Source organism: Ovis aries, chromosome 6, assembly GCF_016772045.2.
Source record: "Ovis aries strain OAR_USU_Benz2616 breed Rambouillet chromosome 6, ARS-UI_Ramb_v3.0, whole genome shotgun sequence".
Taxonomy (NCBI): Eukaryota; Metazoa; Chordata; class Mammalia; order Artiodactyla; family Bovidae; genus Ovis; species Ovis aries.
Genome location: NC_056059.1, coordinates 37,115,283 through 37,139,513, shown reverse-complemented (window position 1 = coordinate 37,139,513; position 24,231 = coordinate 37,115,283). Strand labels below are relative to the sequence as shown.

Genomic DNA, 24,231 nt, shown 5'->3' with positions numbered 1-24,231 from the left:
TCTTCACAACCATTTTCTTCTGATGTACCAACAAATATTTTGGATGAGGGAAATGCAAGAGACAAATCTTGTTTTAAATCAAAAATATTTGAATAAATAAGTATATATAATATTTTCCAAGATTCTCATGTTAATTTTGCAAACAGGCAGAATTTCGCTGCTAAAAAATTTCCCAATCATTCATTGACTGCTTTATATCAGTGTTCACAAGGCCACATAATATATTGGAGTGTGTGGATGCCAAACAAACACAGTTGGATTTTAAAAGTGTTTAATGCATGTACTTTATTTAAAGGTTTTAAACACTGTTATGTGATTTTAGTATGCTTACAGTCATTATAATTCATACTTTCAAAACAATGGTCAAAGCAGCAATTATATCAACACACTACAGAAGTGCTATACACCCAATTAGTACTTTAGTAAATTATAAAACCAATGTACACAAGAGCACTTTGGCAGAACTTAATTTGGGACACAGCAAGGTGTTAAATTCTATACAGGAATCCAGTGAAGGATGAGTCATTCTTGGAGATGGAACAACATGATGATTTCACAGCCTGGAACGCTCAATAGGACCATCAGTGGGCCGTTTCAACAATCTAACAACCAAGGGGAGCTGCCAGAGAGTCAGGCAGTCTCATTCCAGATGCCAAAAGCAACGGGCAGACCATCACAGTTTGGCTTCTAAAGACATGAGTTTTTATTTCTGTTGAACTCATCCAGAGAAGTCAATCTAGTAAATACAATAAAATGTAACCCAACCAAGATTTTATGTCACTTTCCACAGATGCAGGTATATGAACAAATGAAGTGCTAAAAGAAAATACAAGTAAGTGTTTGTATTTAGGGTTCAATACTAAACTTTGACTATCCCTTCCCTCACCCCACCTTGAAGCATTGTCTTATTGTCTATCATATTACCATGAAATTTAATCCTTGTCCATTCTTTGCAAGGAAACTAAATATCCTGTTTGATACTGAAGTTATCATAGGCCTACTCATTCTCTGCCAAGATTCATTAAAAAAATAAAATTCAACTTTGAAAAAATAATTTCTATTTAAATTACATGCTAACAATTCTTTAAAGTAAGTAATTTTTTAAATGGAACTTGAGAAATGTTTCCATTATAGAGTATAGAAATTCAAAACTGATTCCATCTAAACTCTTTTTTTCTCTAGAAAAAAATACATAAAACTTTGAAGAACTTAACACAAGGGTCTGTAGCAAATGGTTGATAGAAAGCAGGATTCTATTTACACTTGAATATATAAGGTACTTAATTTATACTTGTGGAAAATCACAATGATTTTAAGAATATTTTGCCAAATCAATGATGGCAAATAGAGTTTGGCAACACATTTTAAAAAGATGATTTATATACTACATATAAATGAAAGGTAAACATAAATACAATTGATTTAAGTTTAATTACATTAATATAATTTACACCATACTGATACCCACATGGTAATAGCCACATGGCAAATTCACAGTTATAACTAAAAAAACTATTTAGAACAGTCTTTTTGTTCCATTATTTGCATAATTTTCAGTAATAGACTTGGAAGCCTAATACATGTATGCTTATCTTTTGTGGGTTATAATAATCTAAAAGTTGTACTTCAACATTGTGGCTTAAAAAACAAATATCAGTGTGTTTTTATGCTGTAGTCAAAGCTGACTGGTTTCAGGTTTTAAAAACTTTCAGGTGGATCAGAGCAAACTCCACCTCAGACCAAGGCCTATGTAGTCTACAAATTCTTCTTTGTCACAGTTGGCAATCCACCCAATGGATCAGCGACTCTTAGACCTCTGAACTTGACAACATTACTCCCACCCCTGTTTTTTAAAAGTAAAATAGAGGAATAGCAAAGTGAAGAATTCAAAACAGAAATAAAACCTACATTTTTGGGAAGTCATCCTGTGCTTCAGAGTTTCTGTTAGCTTCCTAATTTGGAAACCCTTCATACTGCTAAATGTAGCCTCCATGTTTATGTCCCAGGACCCTATACAGAAAAAGCAAGAAAGTTTTCCAGCCTTCTTAGACCATTTTGGTTCCTCACTTTCCAAGCAACGAATAGAAGACCATATTCTTTCTTGTAATATTTTCCTTTCTTTTACCAAATTTCCTTAAAAAAAAAAAAGAAAACTTGAAAAATTCCCATCCCTTTTTTCCAAAGGACAATTCCTAACTAATACAGACAGGAAAGCTCAAGATTTATTTTCTTCCATTCCCCAAAAGGTGAGAAAATGTGAATATATTGTGCCCTCTTCCTTCTATAAGCCTTGAGTAAAACTTAAAGAAGGAAAAAACATCAACCAGAAAACTAAGAGTTTAAATTATATCAACTTTAAAGTTTTGGTGTTTCTTTTGTTTCTACAACAAAAACTCCACATCTTTCTTAACATTTAAGCATTCTTCTCACATCCTATTATTTTATACGCAAATTACCATATAACAATGTAGCTTCAACATGCTGGTTCTCTTCCTAGGTTTTTCCACATAAGTTACCTACCACAAAATATCTCCTACAATAATTTTTAACCTATCTGCCAGTAACCATTGGTTCTCCACTCCAAAACTTCCCTCAGTTTGTCAGGAGTTCTTAGAGATAAATGTATCAATAATCTACAGCTAACTGGTGAAGGAGCTATGAAAGATTGTTCCCTTTCATTTTCCATTAGTCCAAAATATACATATGTACATACACCTACATATAACAAATTTACACTGTCTGCAGAAATAAACTGCTGATATAATTCCATACACATATTTAGGGATTCACATTTTAACAGTAAACTTACACACAGATATATGGAAATATAGTTTTATACCCCTAAATTACATAGCAAGCTGAAATAGATAATGCTTTAAGATTTATTCTTTCTTATGAGTCTGAGAAAAAGAAGACATAAACCTCAAGCTATGTCTGTAGCAATTAGCAGTCAATGTGGGATTATCTTTAAGGACAAATTATCCAACTTGCTTACTGTATACAAAAAGTGATATAAACAGACTATATACAAAACACAAAACTTAGGATTAGAGATAACAAATAGAAACTTCATACAAAATACCTGATACTATCAGATGTATTTTGTATAGCTTTGACCAAAGAACTCTTATATTGGACATTCTTTTTTGATATGAATGAATAGTCACAGCTATATATTAGCTACAGAAAAACAGGAATGAACTGAGTGGGGGCAAGAGAGACCTGGGATTTCCCTGGTGTCTCAGAGGTAAAGAATCTGCCTGCAATGCAGGAGCCACAGGTTCGATCCCTGGGTCGGGAAGATCCCCTGGAGGAGGGCATGGCAACATAGTCAAGCATTCTTGCCTGGAGAATCCCATGGACAGAGGAGACTGGAGGGCTACAGTCCACAGGGGCACAAAGAGTCAGGCATGACTGAAGCACATAGGACAGACCTGGTGACACAGCTGAAATATGTAAGTGCACTGGAGTACATATGTATACATTTTAACAGTGTCAAGTTAGCCGAATTAATTTCTTAACAATACGTTATGTTCACCAGCAAGTGATGCAGAATACAAAATATAGCAAACACTTGCAGGTAACACATTGAGTAGCCATCAAAATATTGACTAGTTTTGAAGAACTTAAGGCAAGAACCTGGTCAAATGAATGAAGACTAGAAATGATCAAAAGAAGCTCACAGCTGCCTAAAAGTTTTAAAAATTAGAAATTTAACACTCAACAAATGTATCAAAACTATGTTTCATTTGCTCACTCAACTCAGAGGCTCACTCACAGTATCTGAATTCCACATATTTATGCTGAGTATATACAGTTAGCTGAACATAAATATCACAGGTACTTACGAAAAACTACTATGTAGATGGTTACTAAGTTTATGTTGATTTATGTACTGGTCTAGTGAGTTCTAGGGTCACCACTTACGGTTGACTTTTTAAATCTAATCAGTTTCTTGATACACTCAGTGAAAAACTGTAGCACAGAAACTCCAAGTCCCAGCAAGCAATCAGGCCCATCGTCCACTAGAGGCAAAGCTTCTGCTGAATGAGAAGGTGATTTCAGAGTTCTTGTATTTTCCCCAGGCACCAAAAGGCACTACTACTGCAGTAGTGTTATCTTCAGTACCATACTGTATTGCCTGCAAGGTACGGCAGGAAGGAAGAAATGGACAATGGAAATCAGGATCCGTACAAAAAGGAATCAGTCTTTTCCTGGAAGGCCAAACTGGTTTAACACAGTTTAACACAAGTTATTTCACAGTGGTGTGTGATTCTTTCTATCAATGCCCACAGTTTAAAATTTTAGATTTAAAATTTTAGATAGGATAACTAACGACCCAAAGTATATACCATTGTAGCAGTTTTGGCAAATTGTACCAGTGAACTAATAAGATATGAGATATGTAGCTCCTGAAGAAGAAAGTACACATAAAGTATTTAGCATAGGAACTAATGCAAGGTTACACACAGATGAGATGGTTGGATGGCATCACCAACTTGGTGGACATGAGTCTGAGCAAGCTCCGGGAGTTGGTGATGGACAGGGAAGCTTGGCATGTTGCAGTCCTTGGGGTGGCAAAGAGTCAGACACAACTGAGTGACTGAACTGAACTGAACTGAATGAAAGGTCAAGGATTCAGAGAGTGCTAGCTCTTACCTAGCAATTCTTCTAGGAATTTAGCTTAAAGAAATTATAACCCTGGTGATACAGTGGATAAGAATCTGCCTGCCAATGCATGGGACCTGGGTTCAATCCCTGGTCCAGGAAGATTCCACACAACATGGAGCAACTAAGTCCATCTGCCACAACTACTAAGCCCATGTTCTAGACCCCATGAGCCACAACTGTTGAGCCTGTGTGCTGCAACTATTGAAGCCCGCACACCTAGAGTCTGTGCTCTGCAAAAGAGAGGCCACCCCAGTGAAAATCCCATGCACCACAATGAAGAATAGGCCCTGCTCACCACTACTAGAGAAAGCCTGAGTGTGTGCAGCAAGAAGACCCAAGGAAGCCAAAAACAAATAAATTTTAAAAATTAAAAAGAAATGGAAGTATACAAAGATATAAAACTATAAGATAGTGTATTATGGTTCATACAAAATAGAAAATTGGCATAAACTATACTTCCTACAGTAGAATTATAAGTCAATTTTAGGAACAAATGCAAACAGAAAATGATATCATATGGTCAGTGGAATTCCACAGTGAAAAAAGAACAGATTCTGTATGATTTTAATACCTTTAGACCATGAATTTTTGTACCTTGTTTTTACATCTCTGGATATCTCCAGTGTGTCCCGGTTTATAGTCTATGGGAACCTGAATAGAATTTGTCTCCTGCTGTTATGTAAAAATTGTATTAATCTTAATTATGTTGAATTGGTTCATGGTACTTTTCAGGTCTGTTATATCCTTCTACTTTTCTATTTATTCTATTAATTTTTGAGACTTTGATTTTGAAACTCCAACTAAAAATCTTAATTTATCTAATTGAGAAAATAATTGTAATATATATATATGTAACTTTGTTCTGAATTTTCCAAGTCTTCTATAAATGTGTTATCACACTTTTATAAATTTAAAAAAGAGAAAAAAAGATAAGAGTCCTTGGGATTATATTTAACAGCAACTGTACTTCAAAAGACCTCACAGGTTGAGGTCAAAACTAGAAGGAAAGGACTGATAAAAATATGATATAAAAACCTTCTAAAAAATTTTTTTTAAGTTTTACAAACAAATTAGAAGATCAAAATATATATTTGCAATGTTAGACAAAGTACTAATATACTTAATATATAGGAAGTTCTTACAAGAACCATGAAGACAAACATGCCTATAAGATCATGGGGAAAAAAGCTATACACAGACAAGAAATACAAATGACTAGTAAACCTGTGCAAATGGCTAGCTTTACTAACAAAGAAAAAAGGTGTAAATTTAAAACACTAAAATTTGATTTTTCCACGTATCAAACTGGCAAGACATTACCTATGATAAGAATTTGGAGAAACACAAACTATAAAACATGCTAGTGAAAAGTACAACATGGACAGTATTTTTGGAGGGCAATCTGGCAAGCTTATTAAAAGCTTCAGAATGCTGTATATTCTTTTACCTAACAATTTTGCTTTGATGAATTTAACCTAAGAAAGTAATATCCGAAGGAAATAGATATGCACAAATATATACAGAATGTTTATTATAGAGCTCCCTCTAAAACATGGAAAAGTGAATGTAAATGCAATTAATTGATTATGGTAAGTATTAAATGAGTAATAATACTCAGATGAGGGATAGTATGCCCTGGTAAGTTAGAAAATATATATCTTAAGACAAGTGGTTGAAATTAAGAAAGAAGTGGTCATACACAAGAATTGGGCTGTTTCTTAATTTCATGAGCATATATAGTTACCAAGTGAATAACTCATGCTTATCCGTTTCCAAGTAAACAATGCTTTTTAAATAAGATCTTATATCTTAATTCTAAATGCTAGCACTTAAAAGTTTGGGCCAAATTTGGCTCCCCGATTGCAAATGTAAAAATTGGGAATGCAAAAATAACTGTATGTATGAGTTAAAGTGTGCCTCCAATGATTAGTGATGGCTCGAACTTAGAAGAGCTATCTATCCAAATAGAATATTAAAACATGGAAATTTTACATTCTTTTTTACACTGGATATTATCTAGCTTCCAAATTTTAGCTCTAATTGGCACACTGACACACCACTCATCCATATACTTTTTTGTATTTGTTTTCATGCACCCATTTTTAAAAACAAGAAGTTGATTATGCCATAGTGTATGTTTTTTAACCACAGTGTTTTCATATTGGGTATTTACATGGAGCAGTCTAGTTTCACATCATCTAGTGGTTGGACTGAGAGCTCAGCTATCTGGGTTTGAAGTCCAGTTCTGGAATGTGACAGTGCCTCTGCTCTCCTCCTCTGTAAAGAAGAATTAGTTCTAGCTCCAGCCTCAGAGGGTTACTGTGATGATTACATGAGTTAAATACATATGAACAGAAAAGTGTCTGTCACATAGTACTTGCTATTGTTATAATTTACTATTGATGTTACTAACATTTCAAGATGGTAAAAAGCCAAAAATAAAAATAGCTCATCTTCTTGACAGATTAACTTTACTTAACTACTTGGGAGAACCAGCAAAAAAAAATTTTTTTTAATTGTTAATACTATGGGGTCAAGTGTAAAATTTACTGTAATACTGAAAGCTAAAACACATGATTTCAAAGAAATCTCCAGACAGTGGCAGCCCCTCCTGGCTGCACCGAGACCTGCACCTGGCTTTGTCCTCTCCTCCCCCCTTTGGGATTTTTCTTACAGGAGCTCTGCCGTGTTACCTGTTCAGTCACTGCATGGGCTGCTTCATTGGGATCGTGGCACTGATTGACAAAGTCACAAATCTCCTGACTGTTCACCATGAAGTTAATTCCATCTGTAGTGAGGACCAGGAAGCTGTCATCAGCATGATGTAACTGCAATCAGAACCAAACATATAGAATTACAAACTAGACGTGGCCTTAGAATAATCGTCATAATTCAGCGACTTTATCTGTTTACAGAGTAGTCATCTGTGTTTCAGAACTTACAGATAAACAGAGTGAAAATAGGCCTTCATTTAGGGCAAAAACAGCAACATTTAGCATCAATCATGGAGGACAAACCTAACATTTACTTAGTAACACCATGGAGGAAGAAGCCAGATAGCTAAATGCTGAGAGGCAGCCTAATGTAATGGCTAAGACCTCCTCGGTGTGAAGCCCACCTCTATTTTTCAGCTGGGAAAACATAGGTAAATTGAACTGTATATACTCAGATTTGTTTTCTCTGTGTAAAATGGGATAGGAGTGGCTATTTTGAACAGAGCCCCACACATTGTAAACTGCTATAGAAGTATTTGTTAGATGAAATGAACATAAGTGGGATACCTATAAGACATAAAACTGTTCAATAAATTAACAATCATTTGCTGCCATTACCGGGAGCCTATCCCTATATATAATGTGTGAGGTACAAGAGCAGGCTGGGAGTTGTATAGGTAAAGTATCAGTTCACCACTAAGGTGTACGCTGGGGAAAGTATAGTGTAAGAGGGACAGTGATTAGTAGCAAGCAGATGTCCTTGAAAGAGAGGTGGGGTGATTCTCTGGCTTGGTGGAAAAGGGAAGTCAGGATAGCTTCCAAATGATGGTGATGCTAAATGATGAGGTGCTGGTGAGGAAAGGCAGTAAAACCAGGCTTCCAGGCAATTTCCATAGTAGGATGAAACAAAGCCAACACTTCATCATACATAAGGCCAGGAAAGAAGTATCTTACTTTATCTGAAAAGTTTATCTTTCCTTCCACTAATCACTTCTTTTTAGAAGTCATACAGGCTTCAATGAAGGCTTCTAAGAAAGCCTGCAGCCGGAGACAATCCTGTGTTCATTCCTTGCCTGTGTATCAAGTGTTTGCAAGTCTTTTCTTACCTTAATCCTCTTTGTTTCAGGTTCTGCTATCACACCACTGGTTTTAAGATCCAAATCTCCGAGACTCCTTGTCATTGCAAGTCTGCCGTTCACATGAGGCTGTCCCAAACTATTCCAAGCTACAAACCCCCCACATTTCTTAATCCTGGTCAAAAAAAGTTAAAAAAGACTATGATGTGATACCCAGAAAACCAAGGGTTAAACTTAAGCATGAAGTCAGTTTAAAATGCAAGGTTTTATTTCTATTTTGAACTATATACATATCATCCTCATAGATCGATTAGCAGAAGTGGTACCTTTCTTTCTCGTCTTTTCTTTCTGGAGTGTGGTCAATGGTCAGCTTCATGGGTTTTCCTTTTCTACACAAAATAGCTCGGCTGTCCCCAACACTAGCTATAACCAGTTCAATACCATCTCTCAATAGGGCTACTGTTGCAGTAGTCCCAGAGGTCAGAAGCGTTGCTGCAAATGATGAAGAAGAGTACAAGTCAGTGACAATCAAATGATTGGATCTGGAATGTTTATTACAAAATAAAACACAGGCATGTTAAACTAATGCTGAAATGTATCATTCTAATTTAACTAGAGCTATGCAAATAAAACGCAAATGAACTATGGAAGTAAGAGCATGCAGAAAAAGAAGTATTTAATTCAGTAACAAGGCTCTATGCAAACAGAAAAAGCTGCTAACCTAATTCGGTAAAAAAATGCATCACTATCTCCAAATGGCTTCTATTTATATAAAGTAGAACTCACTTGAATTTATCATTCTGACATCCCTGTGTGTACATCAGGTGTCAGGATTAAAAGTAATACATTTTAATTAGATTGGCTAATAAGGCAGAGTGATTTACTACAGCGCCCATTCAGGCAAGCCAACTTTTCTGTAATCTACACACTCAATATTTTCCTTCCATTTCTTACTCCCATCCTATGAAAGTATTATCAATTAATAGGCTAAGCAAGATATGTCAAGTGTTTTACTGGCTCTTTAAGAATTGTATTTTATATTCTTTCCTTCTATAACTGCTTTAATTTTACAAATCTTCAGCAAAAAAAAAAAAGAAATCCTAAAATGGTTAAAGGTTCACATTCTTTCCTTGATTATCTTTGTCCTCCCCAGATGTAAAACAAAGTTACAGCCATCATTGTATTAGGAGAAAATCTGGAGGGCAGGGAATGAAATGCATTCTAGTTTCCCATAAACTTGGTATAATTCACACTTCTGGTTCCAGCAGGATCTAAAACAGTCAGTCTGTTCCCAAATGCAGGAAAGTACTGCCAAGTGCCGATCCTGTGGTCACAGCCTGGGCCCAGCGCATTCCAAGAATGTTAATTTCCCTTGACCAATAACAAAATTATCTGTAGCTTGGCCTGAGGTCATCGCACTTTCCTTCATCCAATTCAAAGTGCATTTTTGCATCTTTCTTTAGTTTATTCTAAATTGTCTCCCTAAGTTCTTCACTGTTTGTTGAAATTTTTGAGGGTGCATTGAGCCTTGTCAAAGAGAATACTGTGGAAGTAGACTAAAAAGTAAAGCAAATTGGAAAAATCTAAAAAGATAACAGTTAAAGCAGGTATTATCTTCAATAACATGGTTAATTCTTTAAAGCATCTAAGTAAAATATTCAGGTGATCATCTAAAGATGATTTTGACTTCAAAGGCAGATTTAAGTAAAATGAAATGCTATTGACTGATTGAGGCTCAGTCTTTCCAATTTTTTTCTAAGACAATTTTTAAAACAGCAGTAATGCATTTGGAAAGATAAATATGTATATATTTTCCAATCAATGTATTCAAATGCCTGCTTTAATTAGAAAAGTAAAATGGGGAAAAAAATGAATAAACCCTGCTTAATCTCCTATATTCATGCTGAATTTACTGAGAAGTAGCATTTATAGTTGCACTATCTTCCCATTTATCTCTTGATTTTGGAACTGCTGTGCCAAAGTAATATCACTGTGGCAATAGTAAAGTAGATTATATATTGTCATTGTACAACACAAAAGTTTCAGTATAAGTATCAGTGATGTTTATATTACAAACGTTAGGTTGTGAGTTTCATAAAACATTATATAATGGAATCTTTACAGTTGAACCACTGTAATCTTTTCAAATGATTAGAAGAGCCTGGTAAGAAAACATAGGCATTTACTTAGATGCTACTTGTCCAGGGAGTTTAATGTTCCTCTCCTTTGTTTAAAATGTAAGGGGCAGCTTTTTTTCCAAGTGTTTTTTAATTGGCTACCTAAGGTGAAGTGAAGTCGCTCAGTCGTGTCCGACTCTTTGCGACCCCGTGGACTGTAACCTACTAGGCTTCTCCGTCCATGGGATTCTCCAGGCAATAGTCCTGGAGTGGATTGCCATTTCCTTCTCCAGGGGATCTTCCCGACCCAGGGATCGAACCCGGGTCTCCTGCATTGGAGGCAGACACTTTAACCTCTGAGCCACCAGGGAAGCCCCAAAAGAGTTAATACTTCATAAATGAAAAACTTCAAATTTAGCCATTTAGGATTATAATCCATGGTTCTGCCACCTAGATATTTAATTTAAAAGAGTTTGAGTTTTTAACCAACCCAGCTTCACAGTTCCAAAATCCCAGGATTTATGGGAAAGTTTTCTAAACAGTTGATTCTGATTTGCTAAGCATCTAAGAATATAAATATTAAATCAGCATTTAGTTTCATTTAACGTTTAACATTGGAGTAAAAATTCTCACTTTTTTCCTTAACAATAAAATTATAAAACTAAGACATCTTTCAATAAGTTCTTAACACTCACTGGACATTTTCTACTGCAAGTCATCTCAACTAATGGGACAAAGAGGATGTGGGAACCTTCCAGTAGTCCAGGCTAGGAACCGCTGGACTCCTTCACCTGGGACAAAATTAAGCAGATCTCTCTTTCCACTGAAGCCCAGCATATAGTGTCCACGGGCTCCAGGTCTAGAGCTGCTGACCAGGCACAGTTCTCTGCCACAAATAACACGCACAGAGGCAAATAGGAAATTCACCCAGGAATTGTGCTCAAACATTACAAACCTGCAACACAGGGGAGGGTAGAGAAAGAGCTGCAAAATAAGGGGAAGGGTTTTTATTTTGGTGAAATTTTCAGTAGCAAATTACATAATATTCCAGGAGATGCCAAGTCAATGATTCCAAAACTCAGTTTGACCAAGTTGATGGTATTTTATAGTTGAGTCTGTTTTCTTCATCATAGAATAACACTTCTTAGTTTTGTGTCTTCCCAAGGTAGGAAAGCCCATATACAAATGTATGTGCACCAAGACATATATGTGGTGACATACACACAGACTCAGCTAATTAGTCTTGAAGAGTAAATCAGTACCTTTACTGAGTTGAAAAAAATACACTGTAAATTTGTTTGGTATCAACATCAGAATTGTCCCAGTAACAAAAGGGAAATTCACGGGTAGAGCACTGAATAATTTGTATCTGACAAGCATACTAGAGAGGATGTAAACTACAGTATACTACCAAATTGCTAGGATTAAAATATAAATCAAAAGGAATCAAAGCACCTCCTTTACCAGATACAAGGAGTAGCTTATTTGTTAATGGTAAATGCAGGGATTTTAGGATCTAGATGGTATTTCCTGAATAGAATGATTAATTTAATTGTTTAAATAAAAGCTAGTAAGGCTCTTGAGTGCTAAAAAGTGTTTACAATTTTATGTAATTCATAAAATGGGAGTTTACGCAGCTCTCTCTTTCCCCTAGTGTTGCAGGTCAATATATCAAAAGAAAAAATGATCAAGATTTTGAATGGCAACATAAAGAATCAGGCTGTACTTTTCTAAGTATAACCTCCCCCACCCAGAAATTATTCAACTGTGTCAACAATACGGATAAACAAATACAGTTTCAATATTTACCAAAATGATGTTCTAGACATGAATGAATCATAAACACTAAATCAGAGGAACAAGTTGAAGCAGTAACAGCATAATAAGAGTATCTCTCCAATGCCATCCCTATTTTTTGCTTTTGGCTGCCTCCAACATATCAAGGGTAATCAAACACACTGCATTTCTCATACTGGTTATTTTTTAGTTTAATTCTTCCATAAGAGATCAAATAATACGAAGAGCAGGGAAGTTTCCAACAAGACTCACAATACTGCCACCAACGTCTCCCACTCTGAACGTCAGAGCGTCTTCTCTCTTTGATCCATTTGTCTCTTGGGGAGCTTTGTTGCTTTCAAATCTTAAGTAATCTAGAAACACTTTGAAGAGTTTATCGGATATATAGGATATCATCTAAGTTTTCTACCATCTGGTTTAAGTGACAGTTTGTCCATTAAACAATAAACTAATGGGCAGACACCATTTGAACTTACTGGCTGATTTCATCAGTTGTAAAAATACACATGACTAGTATGAAATGAATACAAAATATTCAAAGATGATGATGAAATTAGCTATTTGTAAATAAGGGTAAGTTCAAAATGTATCTACAACAAATCAATAAAGATAGCCAGCAATTTCTTAAGGGCTATTTCTTGATAAACGGTATTCTGATTTTATTCTCCTCAAACTACCCTCATTTAAAACTTAAATAATAAATATTTTAAATGCTAATGAGAAAGCTTGAAGTATTTTATGCAGATATGACAGCTTTAGATGAGAGTCTTAAAAAGATGAGTATGTTTTATTTTCACCTTATTATTTTCACTTTCTTTTGAGAAAGCTAATAGTATGATATGGGGCACTCCTCCCTACCTGAAATTCCACCATTAATGATTCATGAGTGATTCATTAGTGATTTCCTGAGGTTTAACCAATCTCTTTTCAGCTTTCCTTACTCAAAATTCAAATCCCCCCCCGAAGTGGTAACACATAAAAATACATACATTAAATAATTTAGTTAAATTGGCTGTAGAACAGTCAAGTTATAAGTTATAATTACTTTGGTGATAAACAGTAAGCAATGGAGATCAGTTTAGTCCAAATAATTATTGAGTACTTTTCAGACTCTATGCAGGATGTTGAACACTAGAAATTCAAAAATGAATAAGCCATGGTCCCTACCCTCAAGCTGCTCACAGAAAGGGTTCAGTGAGGACAAGTGGAGCTGATGCTAAAAGAAAAGGTGAAAGAAATTGGAGAGGGCAAACTGTACTTCACAATTTCATTTAACTAGCACTGGTCCTACCCACAGCTGTGCCAAAAAGAATATTATCTACTCTTATAATACTGATACTGCTTCAGTTCTACTAAAAAGCAAAAAAAAAATTTTTTTTTAATTTAAATGATAATTCTGAAGTGGTATACGTTCTTTTTAAATCCACAAATTGAAAAGTTTAGTATATTTGATAAAATAAGCCCCAAATATCAAAAGCCAATTTTTGAAATCTTTGAAAGCCTGGCAACTGATTAAGAATAAATTTCTAAATTGTTCTCAAAATACTTATTTAAAAAACAAAAACCATAGAGACTAACTGACCTATAAGAATACATCCAAAATAAGATTCAAGAAGGACAATGTCATAATAGATCCTTTCTTTTTCTTTCAGTAATACGCTAACCATCCTTCTGTCATGCTCCATTATGCTTGTAAGCAAACTGCCATTACATGAAAAACAAACTTTAGAATATCTTATGAAAGTTCTGAGATCATTAACTCAAAAATTATGACAGAGTAACTAAGTTTAAATGAATACATTTTCATTTAATTATTAGAAATGAAGAACTATTTTATTCATCCCTTTGCACAACTAAATTGACGTGAGAAAGGTATCTGTAGAAAATTTCTTTTAAGATAGCAAGTTAGATCAGTTCTCTCCCTAAATTCAAAATTCCCTTTAACTGTAATTTATTATTTCATAAATGAAAGGAGTCCTGTCACATTTTATACCAAATCTATCAATGTTTTAAGCATTTTTATGAATTAGATCCTGCACAAAAGGGCTGACTACACCCATGAAAGGTTAATGGTTTTTTATTGTTGGCCACATTTCCAAGATACACTTGAACAGTCCTTTCTGAAAACCTTGCCCAGTGAGCTCTACCTGTTTACACAACAGCTGGGGCACACCACCTGCACTACAGCCGATAAACTTCATGGTGTGAGATACAGCCGACCTGCTTATAAATGAAATAAGAGCATACCAATATTCAGAGTTATGAAAATAAAACTATAAGAAAGTGTTTTAATGTCCGCTTCACCTTCGTATGTTTTACCCATTAGGAACAAGAACAGAATCTTATTCTAAAACCTACCCTCTCTCACCTCTTATTCTCACAAGCTCAGGAGCCAGCTGGAAGGGGAAAAAGGTCCAAAGGAAAAAAAGAAAATGGACCTAAGTAATCTACAAATGAGAAAATAAATCCTTGAACACTGAGAGTGGACTCTAAAGCTTTTTGAAGAATTATGACAGTGATAAAGGTCTTGAAAAAGAGGAGGAAAGTGTCTTAAGATGGCAAATGAAGCCATCCCAGAGTCATCCTAATACTCACAATTAAATATGCCCATGAGAGAGGCCACGGTGGGTGCCAGGAAAATCTCAGCCCTAACTCTCCAACTGACCTTTTATCTCTCTCTGAGTTTCAGTTCCTTAACTGTAAAATGGGGAGAATTTCCAGCCCTACTCACTCCAACTGAAAATTACAAAGATAACATTGCTGTGGTGAGCTTTGACCTTCTTTAAACAAGAGGATGAACAAAAGACAGATGAATATTATTGCACGATTCATTTTAAAATCAGTTATGAGGTCTATATGCACACATTTTGATGGTTTGCTGTAGAAGCATTCAAATATTATGAGCAATAAATTTGGGGGCCAGTTAACTAGAAAACATTAGCTACATTTTCGTGAAATGGTTTTAATAAATTTAGTCAAAATCAGAGACATTTTTCTTTCAAAATATAAGGACATCCAGTATACAAATTCTAAAATTCAGCTGTTATAGTCTTGTGTTTAACAAATAAAAACAAAAATGTCAACTAGTTACCATAGGAAAGCTGCAAGATCAAGCTATTTTAAGAAGTGGAAGAAAAAATATCTTCCTTCTAATTTCACAAAGTAGTGCATATTAACCATTGTCCTTTTGAGGACCAATCAGCAATTTTCTTGTCTGGACTACTACTCTCTGAGATTACACTTTAGCAAATTTCAATAGTCGTTCATCAGATTCCTCTAAAAAACAAAAAACCCTCTCGTACATGCTTCTTGTTCATAAAATGAACAATCAAACAGATTTTTTTAAATGTTTAATCTTTTTAAAATCAAAATTCAACATCAGATCTATTTTGGAGCTTCAATTTCTATAACAACCTCTAATATGTTTCATTTAAATGTGAGATACTACCCTTAGTTTGGATTCCAAATAACATTTAAAATGATTATTTAAAAAGTCATTTTCAATGTAAGCATCCTTACAATAAATATTAAAATTCCCACCCCTGAAAGGCTTAAACTGTTTCCTTCTTACCCCAAATTCCCCAGGACTTTAAGGAATGAGATTGTTTTACTTACCATCAGCAGATAGGTGGGCGTGCCTTGCAAAGGTTTTATCTATTTCAAGAAAAGCCAAGGTCAACACAGTTTCCAAGTTCTCCTCCTTAGGAAGCAAATCCCTTCAGGGAGAGAAAAAAAGAGGCCAATCACTTTACAGTAGGTTTCCCACCTTCCTCTTTGTCCCTCCAGCTCGCAGAGTCATTCCATACAATGGACTTCCAAGGTTTGCCGTTCAGATGCTTGCCTGTCGGAGTCTTTGCAACTATATGGACCAAAGCCCACCAGGCTCCTCTGTCTATAGGATTCTCCAAGTAAGAATACTGGAGCGGGTTGCCATTTCCTCCTCCAGGGAATCTTCCTGACCCAGGAATCTAACCCACATCTCTTAAGTCTCCTGCATTGGCAGGTGGGTTCTTTACTACTAGAGCCACCTGGGAAAGCATCTTCAGATGCTTAAGATCCACATATTAATAAATCAAATTAAGAAAGAATTAGGCCCAGAGATAAGTTCTAAAAACAATAAAATAAAAGCCTAAGTCTCCAGTCTAAAGATATTAATCCTCACCATCACAATCCTGAGAGGTCAAGAATTCCTTTATATTTAATTAAGCCACTGAATTCCTTTGTGGAGTAAGGCAAGATATACATAAATCTATTGATGAACAGTATGAATAACTGCTTGGGAAGAACAGTCACATGGTCATAACTCTTACATGTTTTCCCCCTCTTTTAATTCTAGAAGTAGTGTGATCCTCAAAAATATGTAAATATTGACTGCAGTAAATAAACTTTTTAAAGAGCTCCAAAACACCCTCATTAAAAGCATTTTCCCCATGTTTTTGCCAATCATCTAAAGCTATTTTCAACAAGTATTCAAAGCTATTCATACCACTTGAAAAAATAATTACTATTTATTGAAGCACTAAGCACCATGCACAGAGAGGAGTGCTTCTCATAGATTCTCACAGTACATGAGATCATGTACTTTATTATGTGAATTCCCTTGAAATGATCACAAGTGCTGTAGATTCTGGTCAATGCTCTCACCAAGAGAGAGGTTAAAACATACACATTTCTGAAATGGTAATACTCATCAGCACTTTATGCCACGCTTGAGCTACTGCTTGTTCATAAAACCATAGTATGAAAGCAGTCAAATAACTACCTTAACAGTGGCCGTCTCAGCCAAAAGGTGAAAGTTTGAACAGGAAGGAAAAGGCAAACTGCAAAGAGTGAAAATCATTGTATCACTGTACGTACAGGATGCATTTCTCCATGTGGGTGTGACAGAAATCGGCCGCTGCAGGTCCACCGTGGCCATCGTACACCGCAAAGTACAGGATCTCATTGGTCAGCTGAGCAAAGCCAAACCGGTCTTCATTCTCTTTCCGTTTGCCAATCTGCGATGCGCTGCCCACGTTCTGCAAGCTGACTTTGGGAATTGGCTTGCCATACTTAATGCTGGGGGGCAGCAGAATTGGCTCCTCCAGGCGGTTATCCCAGATGCCAAAATTATCCCAGGTGGCTGGTCGGCCACTACCATCAGAATCAAAGCGAGACCATCTCGGCTCTGAAGTGGAGCTGTGGCACGTGGGGGTCACCCACCTGTCATCCTGCAGACCACGGGCTCTGAGCAGCACTCTCCTCCTCACCTGGTTCCCACCACTTCTTACCAAAGTAAGTAAGGCAGCTGTTGACATAACTCCAGAGGGCTCGGGAATGAGAGAAAGGTCAATGGAACAATAATGGGATGCCTTCCAGAAAAATGATGCAACTGAGTAGAGAAAGAGACAGAACACTCCATCAGTAATTTGAAATACAACTGGTATATCATTAGATATTATCAAGAATGAAGCCTGTAAAGAAAGTGGCACTTAACAGCCTACTCCTGAGAATACTGGTTCAAAAATGAATCGATTTACCTACCCCACCCACTCACAGTGTTTAACTTCTATAAAAATTTGACAGTGTGCACAGATCACATAGAACAAGCGCTTCTCCAGCTTTAACCTACAATCACCTGGGGATCTTGTTAAAATGTAGATTCTGATTCAGTTCGCTGGGTGGTGCCTGAGATGCCATATTTTAGACCACCTCCTTGGTGATGCCGAGCTGCAGTTCTGGCAGGCCCGCACTTTTGATTAGGGAGAATATAGAAAACAGGTGTAAATAAATAGTCTTTCTTTCATCAACTTCATTGCTCTGAAGAAAAGGCAGAGCAAATATTAACAATAACAAAGGCTCTTACAAGAGTAGAAATTAGAAAAAAATAACTGGTTATTAGAATATTTATTGTCGTGGGAGTGTGTAATTTCCTCGGTTCTGTCTCATCACAACAAAAATTTGAAGCCATGGACGTTAAAGCCCTTGGACAGACCATGTCTCAGCTCTCGGGACAGATCAGTGTTACAGCTCTGTGTTATAGCTCAGTTTTATTTAGAAAATAAAAGAAAATACATCCTCGAGGGGTGAGGGCATGCTGACCCAAAAGACATAAAGAGAAGAGAGAGAGACCCCCAGCCCTTCAGGCTCCTTTTTTATATGTTTTTTCCTCCCCCTGGGCCTGCCCTGTGTAAACTGGGCTAGCCAGGAGTGCTGTTTCTTCTATCTGAGGTCCTCACTCCGGTCCTCGGACCTTCCTTTATTCTACTTTCCGGGCTTTCCTCTTCCTTGTCTTTCAGTCATCGCCAATCTGGACTCCTTTTTCCTATTCTAACTACCTAACATTATGATAGTTCTGTACTCAGAGAGTGCCCAAGTAGCACAGATACAATCTATGACATCAGTTCTGTTTGTTTTAAGGTTTCTCAACTTATTGAACTTTACATATTCTATTACTCTGGTTAATATAAACTGGCTCATGCAAACACCCACCAGAGGCACAAAGAAAAAGTAATTCTGATGTGTGTGATCTCAGAGATTAGGGGAAACTGCATTTATGACAAGCAGTCTTTTTATGAGCTACCGAGCTATGCATTTACATTAACATCTGAGGCTCATCCAAATGCCTCCCCTGGCTGTGTGGCTGGGGGAATTCCTATACCCCTGCAGGAAGGCCCGTGTGGCTAGCAGTTTGCATACAAATAAGGTTTAAGCAGAAATTCATCTCCAAAGTATTTCATTCTATTACTTTATGAATTAAAAACCAACTTGAAAAAATAGCATAATATCAAGATTTGATAATGCCAGCGGAGGGTATAGAGGTGTTATATTATTCTTAATTGTATGTTTGAATTATTTCTCTATAAGAAATATATTTGAAAAAACTGTATCTCCCCAAAAGGCACAATCACACACACACACACACACACACACACACAGCCTAGCTTGAGTGCATCTATAAGAAAATGTATTACAGATTTTAAACAATCATTTTCAAACAAATTTTTGGAAATCAGTCTAGTTATGTATAGGAAGAACCATTAGTCCTTTCAGTAAGTAAACAGAAGTAGAAGGAAAGGCTGAGGTTCCAAAACACGCCCTTGTAAATCTAAGCAATGGAAGACATACGAGCGCAGCCGTCTAAGAATTTAGAATGAAGATGGCCTCCCAAATAATTAATAGATCATGAAAGACTTAGGAGACTGCTCCTTCTTGGCCTTTTAGCAAACATCATGTATTAAAGTCTGAAACTCACTTCTTTTGCATTATTGGGGGTGGAGGAGACACAGTACCTCTTTATCAAGTATCAAAGAGAAACAATGCATTCCATTACCGAAATAAAAAGAAAAGTTTATTCCTTCGGTTCTGTTTGAAGGTTGTATTTTATTCAAAAACAAAAACTGTGTCAAATAAAGGTGAACTTGTAGAGAACTTTTTAAGTGTAATACCATCTTGCAAGTAAGAGAACTAAGTACTAATTCTTGATGGAGATAATTCACAAAGCAGCTTTGCATTATAGGAAAAATAAAACTTTAAATGTTTATCAGAAAACATTCACATTCGAAGAGTACACCAGAAATTAGCAAAGTACTATTATTCTTTTGGCTTCAATCTGAAAGTATGTATACCATACTCAGCTTTGGGTCATTTTGCAGTCACACATGTACTTTAAACAAGGGTTCTAGAATTACAAACTAATAAATACTGAATAGTTTCCCTGCAGCTCTTCTAGGATACTCTTGTCATTTCTCACTCTCTCCTCCGAATGAACAGAGCTGCATTCACATCAGGCAATATGCATCTACTATAAACATTACTTAAGAATGAAAAATGCAGGTTGAGCAGTTTCTTTAAGCCTACATAAACTAAAATCAGTCTTCAACTTGGCCTCCTTCCTCATTCCTTATCTGCACAATCATCTCAGAAAGTAAGCAGAATAGTCACAGGAAAATATTTACTTTAAGGCATATTATCGGTTATTGGCATACATGAAGCATAAACCAGTTCACCAGTTTACAAACTAGGTCAGCATCACTCATGCAAGCAAGGGAGTATCTAAAGAAGTGGTTCCATCTCCTTTGCTAAATGCAGTATAACAACATCATACTAATCTCCATGTTCCCAAGGAAACAGTTCAAAGAGGACTTTGTTCCCAAGCTAATTAATAACTCTGAATTAAACTTACACATCAAGAAGTTTCCTTCAGAGCTTCAAACTACCAATCAGCCGCTATTGCCACTCCCCTCCCCTAGCTCTCCAGATGCCCATGGAAATGATTAGACACTGATTAGCAGGTAGAATTTATAATGTGGGGGAAAAAAACAAAAGTCTTAAAAAAAAATCAGTGTTCTTTATAACAGAAAGAGCGGAGAACAAATTGATAAATACCTAAAAAATCTTTTATTGTCAGTTGAGGAATTAAAAATTGTCATGTGTCACATGTCATGTGTCATTGGTCATTGTGCAAGCCAAAAATAGTTATTCAGGAACACTTTATGTCAGTCTCTCAATCAGAGATCAAGTCTAGTTTATTTTCCTTTTAACAGTTATATACAATCTTTGAAAGTCAAAGTAACCCAAAAGAGTCAAAGGGCACAAGTAATTCCGCTTGAAAGCCATTTGAAGACACAAAATGTCAAAGCAAAATTTAAATGAACCAACAGCCCAAGAACACATTACGTGGCACACCATATTCTACTAGCAAAAACACTTTCCTTTTTCACATTCATTTGTTTGACCAGGCCTTCATCTTCCTCTGAATCCATGCTTTGGTTAATCTGATTAAAGTATCAGATTCTGACACAAAACTCTACTGAACAAAGTTGACTCCTGATTTAATAATATTGACTAGGAGGGGGGATTCTCAGAAAAGAGAGTTAAATGAAATAAGTTGAGAGTCCACAAGAGCAGACATTGAGATTCCACAAAAGAGTGCTGGTTAAAAAGCCACAGCCAGAGTGTAGGAAATGCATTTGGTAAACTTCTGAGGTATACACTTCGTTTAAAAATAATAGCGGTAGGAAATCCAACCAGCCCATCCTAAAGATCAGTACTGAGTGTTCATTGGAAGGACTGATGCTGAAGCTGAAACTCCAATACTTTGGCCACCTCATGCAAAGAGTTGACTCATTGGAAAAGACCCTGATGCTGGGAGCGATTGGGGGCAGGAGGAGAAGGGGACAACAGAGGATGAGATGGCTGGATGGTATCACCAACTCAATGGACATGAGTTTGGGTAAACTGGAGTTGGTGATGGACAGGGAGGCCTGGCGTGCTGCAATTCATGGGGTCGCAAAGAGTCGGACACGACTGAGTGACTGAACTGAACTGAACTGAGTGGTGAAGAAAAGCCACATATACCACTACAAGACTGCTATGCCAATTTTATACTTTCATCTTACTCCAATTTTATAATCCTGCAATGATTTAAATACCTCAGAGCTGGCTAAATGTATTTTTGGAATAGGGAGGCACTCATGGTCCCTGGCAGGAGGGTGCACTTGGGATTTGAGTTAAACTGCTCTTGACTGCTGAAAGCAGGTCAAAAGGGCAGTTTATTGATGTCATGTTAAGCACATGCCAAAATTACTCAGGAGTTCTAAGGATCAGTACTGCTCAAACCTGCTTAGGTTTATATTTCTAGCAAAAATGTTTAAGGACATATTCATATCTGCCGATTATAAAGCGGCACTCAGGTATCTTCATTATCAATAATTTCCACAATGGAAACACAGGTAATTTTAATATTCTTAAAATGTTTCTTTAATGACTCTACAAAAAAAAAAAAAAACAATTTATCCCAATAAATTCAAATATTATGGAAACCTCTGGTCTCCAGTATCCTCTTTATCAGTACCCTGCTAGGAGGAAGGGAAAGAAAATGTACTAGTCTAAATGAAGGAGAAAACAAAACCAACAAGAGAAACCCCGAATGACTCCCCTTATGTTTGACCTGAACATATGTTTAGATGTGCAAACAGAGAAAAGAACAAGGGAACAATGAAAAGTATTCATTACTCTAATCCCATAAATATTTTTAAAAACATTTCAGTTAACGTGGATACAACTCACAGAACCATGTTCCAAACCTCATTTAAGAAGAATTTTCCAGAACAACCAAGTATAAGGTGTGTATTTTTCATTTCCTCTATAGTACCTAATACAGTGTTGACATCTATACATTAAATTTTCAGTAAATTTAGTCTTTTTTTTTTTAAAAGGAGAATTTTCCTTTATATTCTATGCTACATCACTAACACCTTTCCCCTCTTCCTTCCTCTTAAGACTCCAGTCAAGTAGGTGCTTGAGTTGGTGGTCAATAGAAAGTGACTAAGGTTGCAAGGCAATGGCACCCCACTCCAGTGCTCTTGCCTGGAAAATCCCATGGATGGAGGAGCCTGGTGGGCTGCAGTCCATGGGGTCGCCAAGAGTCAGACACGACTGAGCAACTTCACTTTCACTTTTCACGTTCATGCATTGAAGAAGGAAATGGCAACCCACTCCAGTATTTCTTGCCTGGAGAATCCCAGGGACGGGGGAGCCTGGAGGGCTGCCGTCTATGGGGTAGCACAGAGTCGGACACGACTGAAGTGACTTAGCAGCAGCAGCAGCAGCAAGGTTGCAAGAAAAAAAATCTTGAAAAATTATAACTGATGTATTTTATTACACAGTGGAGTATTTTTTTTCCTAGGCTAAGACGCCACTGTTATCTTTCAAGACCATTATAATCTGTCACCTTAATTAATCATTCTGAAACGGCGGACAACCTCATTCTTTCCTCCGCACAAGCAAAGGGGATGCAAAAGACTGAAGAGGCCTTGCTGCACATTTCCAGACTGAAGCTCAGAAAGGCCGGTGGAGCTTTAGATACTCCAAATTCCCTGGCTAGTGCCACCCGGAGTCTCGCCTTTGTCATCTCCCGTGAAATCTCTAACCTACAGACAGTGGCTGCTAAAAAAAAAGTCATCAAGGGCCAGAAGGCCTTGAGATTACAGCGCTCTTTTGGCAAAGCAAAACCCACGTCCTCAGATCGACACCAACCAGGGCTCTGCATCTTTCTCTGCTCCGATCCCCTGAAAAGCTCACCCTTGGACAGTTTGGGATCCTGGGCTTGGCTGGCCGGCCGTGACAGATGCATGACCAGGGCGAAACAAGGCAGGAAGCACACCCTCAGGCGGGCGCAGCCACTGATGGCTGGGTTCCCTCCAGCACTTTCCGCCGCCCGGTCTCCGCCTCTCAACCACCCTCGCTGCGTACAGATTCCGGGTGTCGCCACGTCTCCCTCAACCCGACCCGTGCTGCAGCGGTGAGGAGGCGCTGACGCTCGCAGCATCCTCCAGCCCGCGACTCGAGGCTTCGCTGAAGGAAAGCGTGGGCTGGGAGCCCCTTCCTCCCCTCCATCAGTTCAATTCAGTCGCTCAGTCGTATCTGACTCTGCGACCCTATGGACTGCAGCACGCCAGCCGTCGTTCCTTCCAAGTTCCATTCCCTCCTTCCATCCCGGTCCAGCACATTCACGGGCAAGAGCCTCCAGCCTTCCGGCCAAGTTCAGGCGGAACGTAAAATCTCCGCAGAAAATGCCAGCAGCGGGTGGCTCAGCCGAGGTGGGCCCCGCCCCGACATGCTGCTCCAGACCTCGAGACGGAAGAAAGCTGCGCACAGCGAACCCAGACAGTGACCGCTGGGCATGCACTGAAGGGGCTGGAGAAATTAAACCGATATTTCCCCTCCTCTCCCTGGGAAATCCGTTTACTCTCCATTCCGCAGATGGGGAGCAATGGGACGTGCCCCCTCCTGTAAATAATATTATAAACGGTTAACATAAATGAAGTGCACTCTCCAAGCTCTTACCTCGTGATGGCAATATCCCTGGAAAAT

At 37.4% G+C, this 24,231-nt stretch overlaps 1 protein-coding gene across 1 annotated transcript; it reads right to left on the bottom strand.

Annotated features, from left to right (window-relative positions):
• Window positions 1-259: 259 nt before the first annotated feature.
• PPM1K (protein phosphatase, Mg2+/Mn2+ dependent 1K) lies at window positions 260-23,560 on the bottom strand. The gene is made up of 7 exons (XM_042251259.1): window positions 23,440-23,560; window positions 17,233-17,746; window positions 15,991-16,091; window positions 8,788-8,953; window positions 8,492-8,636; window positions 7,365-7,499; window positions 260-4,141 (listed from the first exon to the last, which is right to left on the bottom strand). Exons 1-7 carry the CDS (start codon window positions 23,489-23,491, stop codon window positions 4,010-4,012), a joined length of 1,245 nt encoding a protein of 414 aa, XP_042107193.1. The 5' UTR covers window positions 23,492-23,560; the 3' UTR covers window positions 260-4,009.
• Window positions 23,561-24,231: the final 671 nt, after the last annotated feature.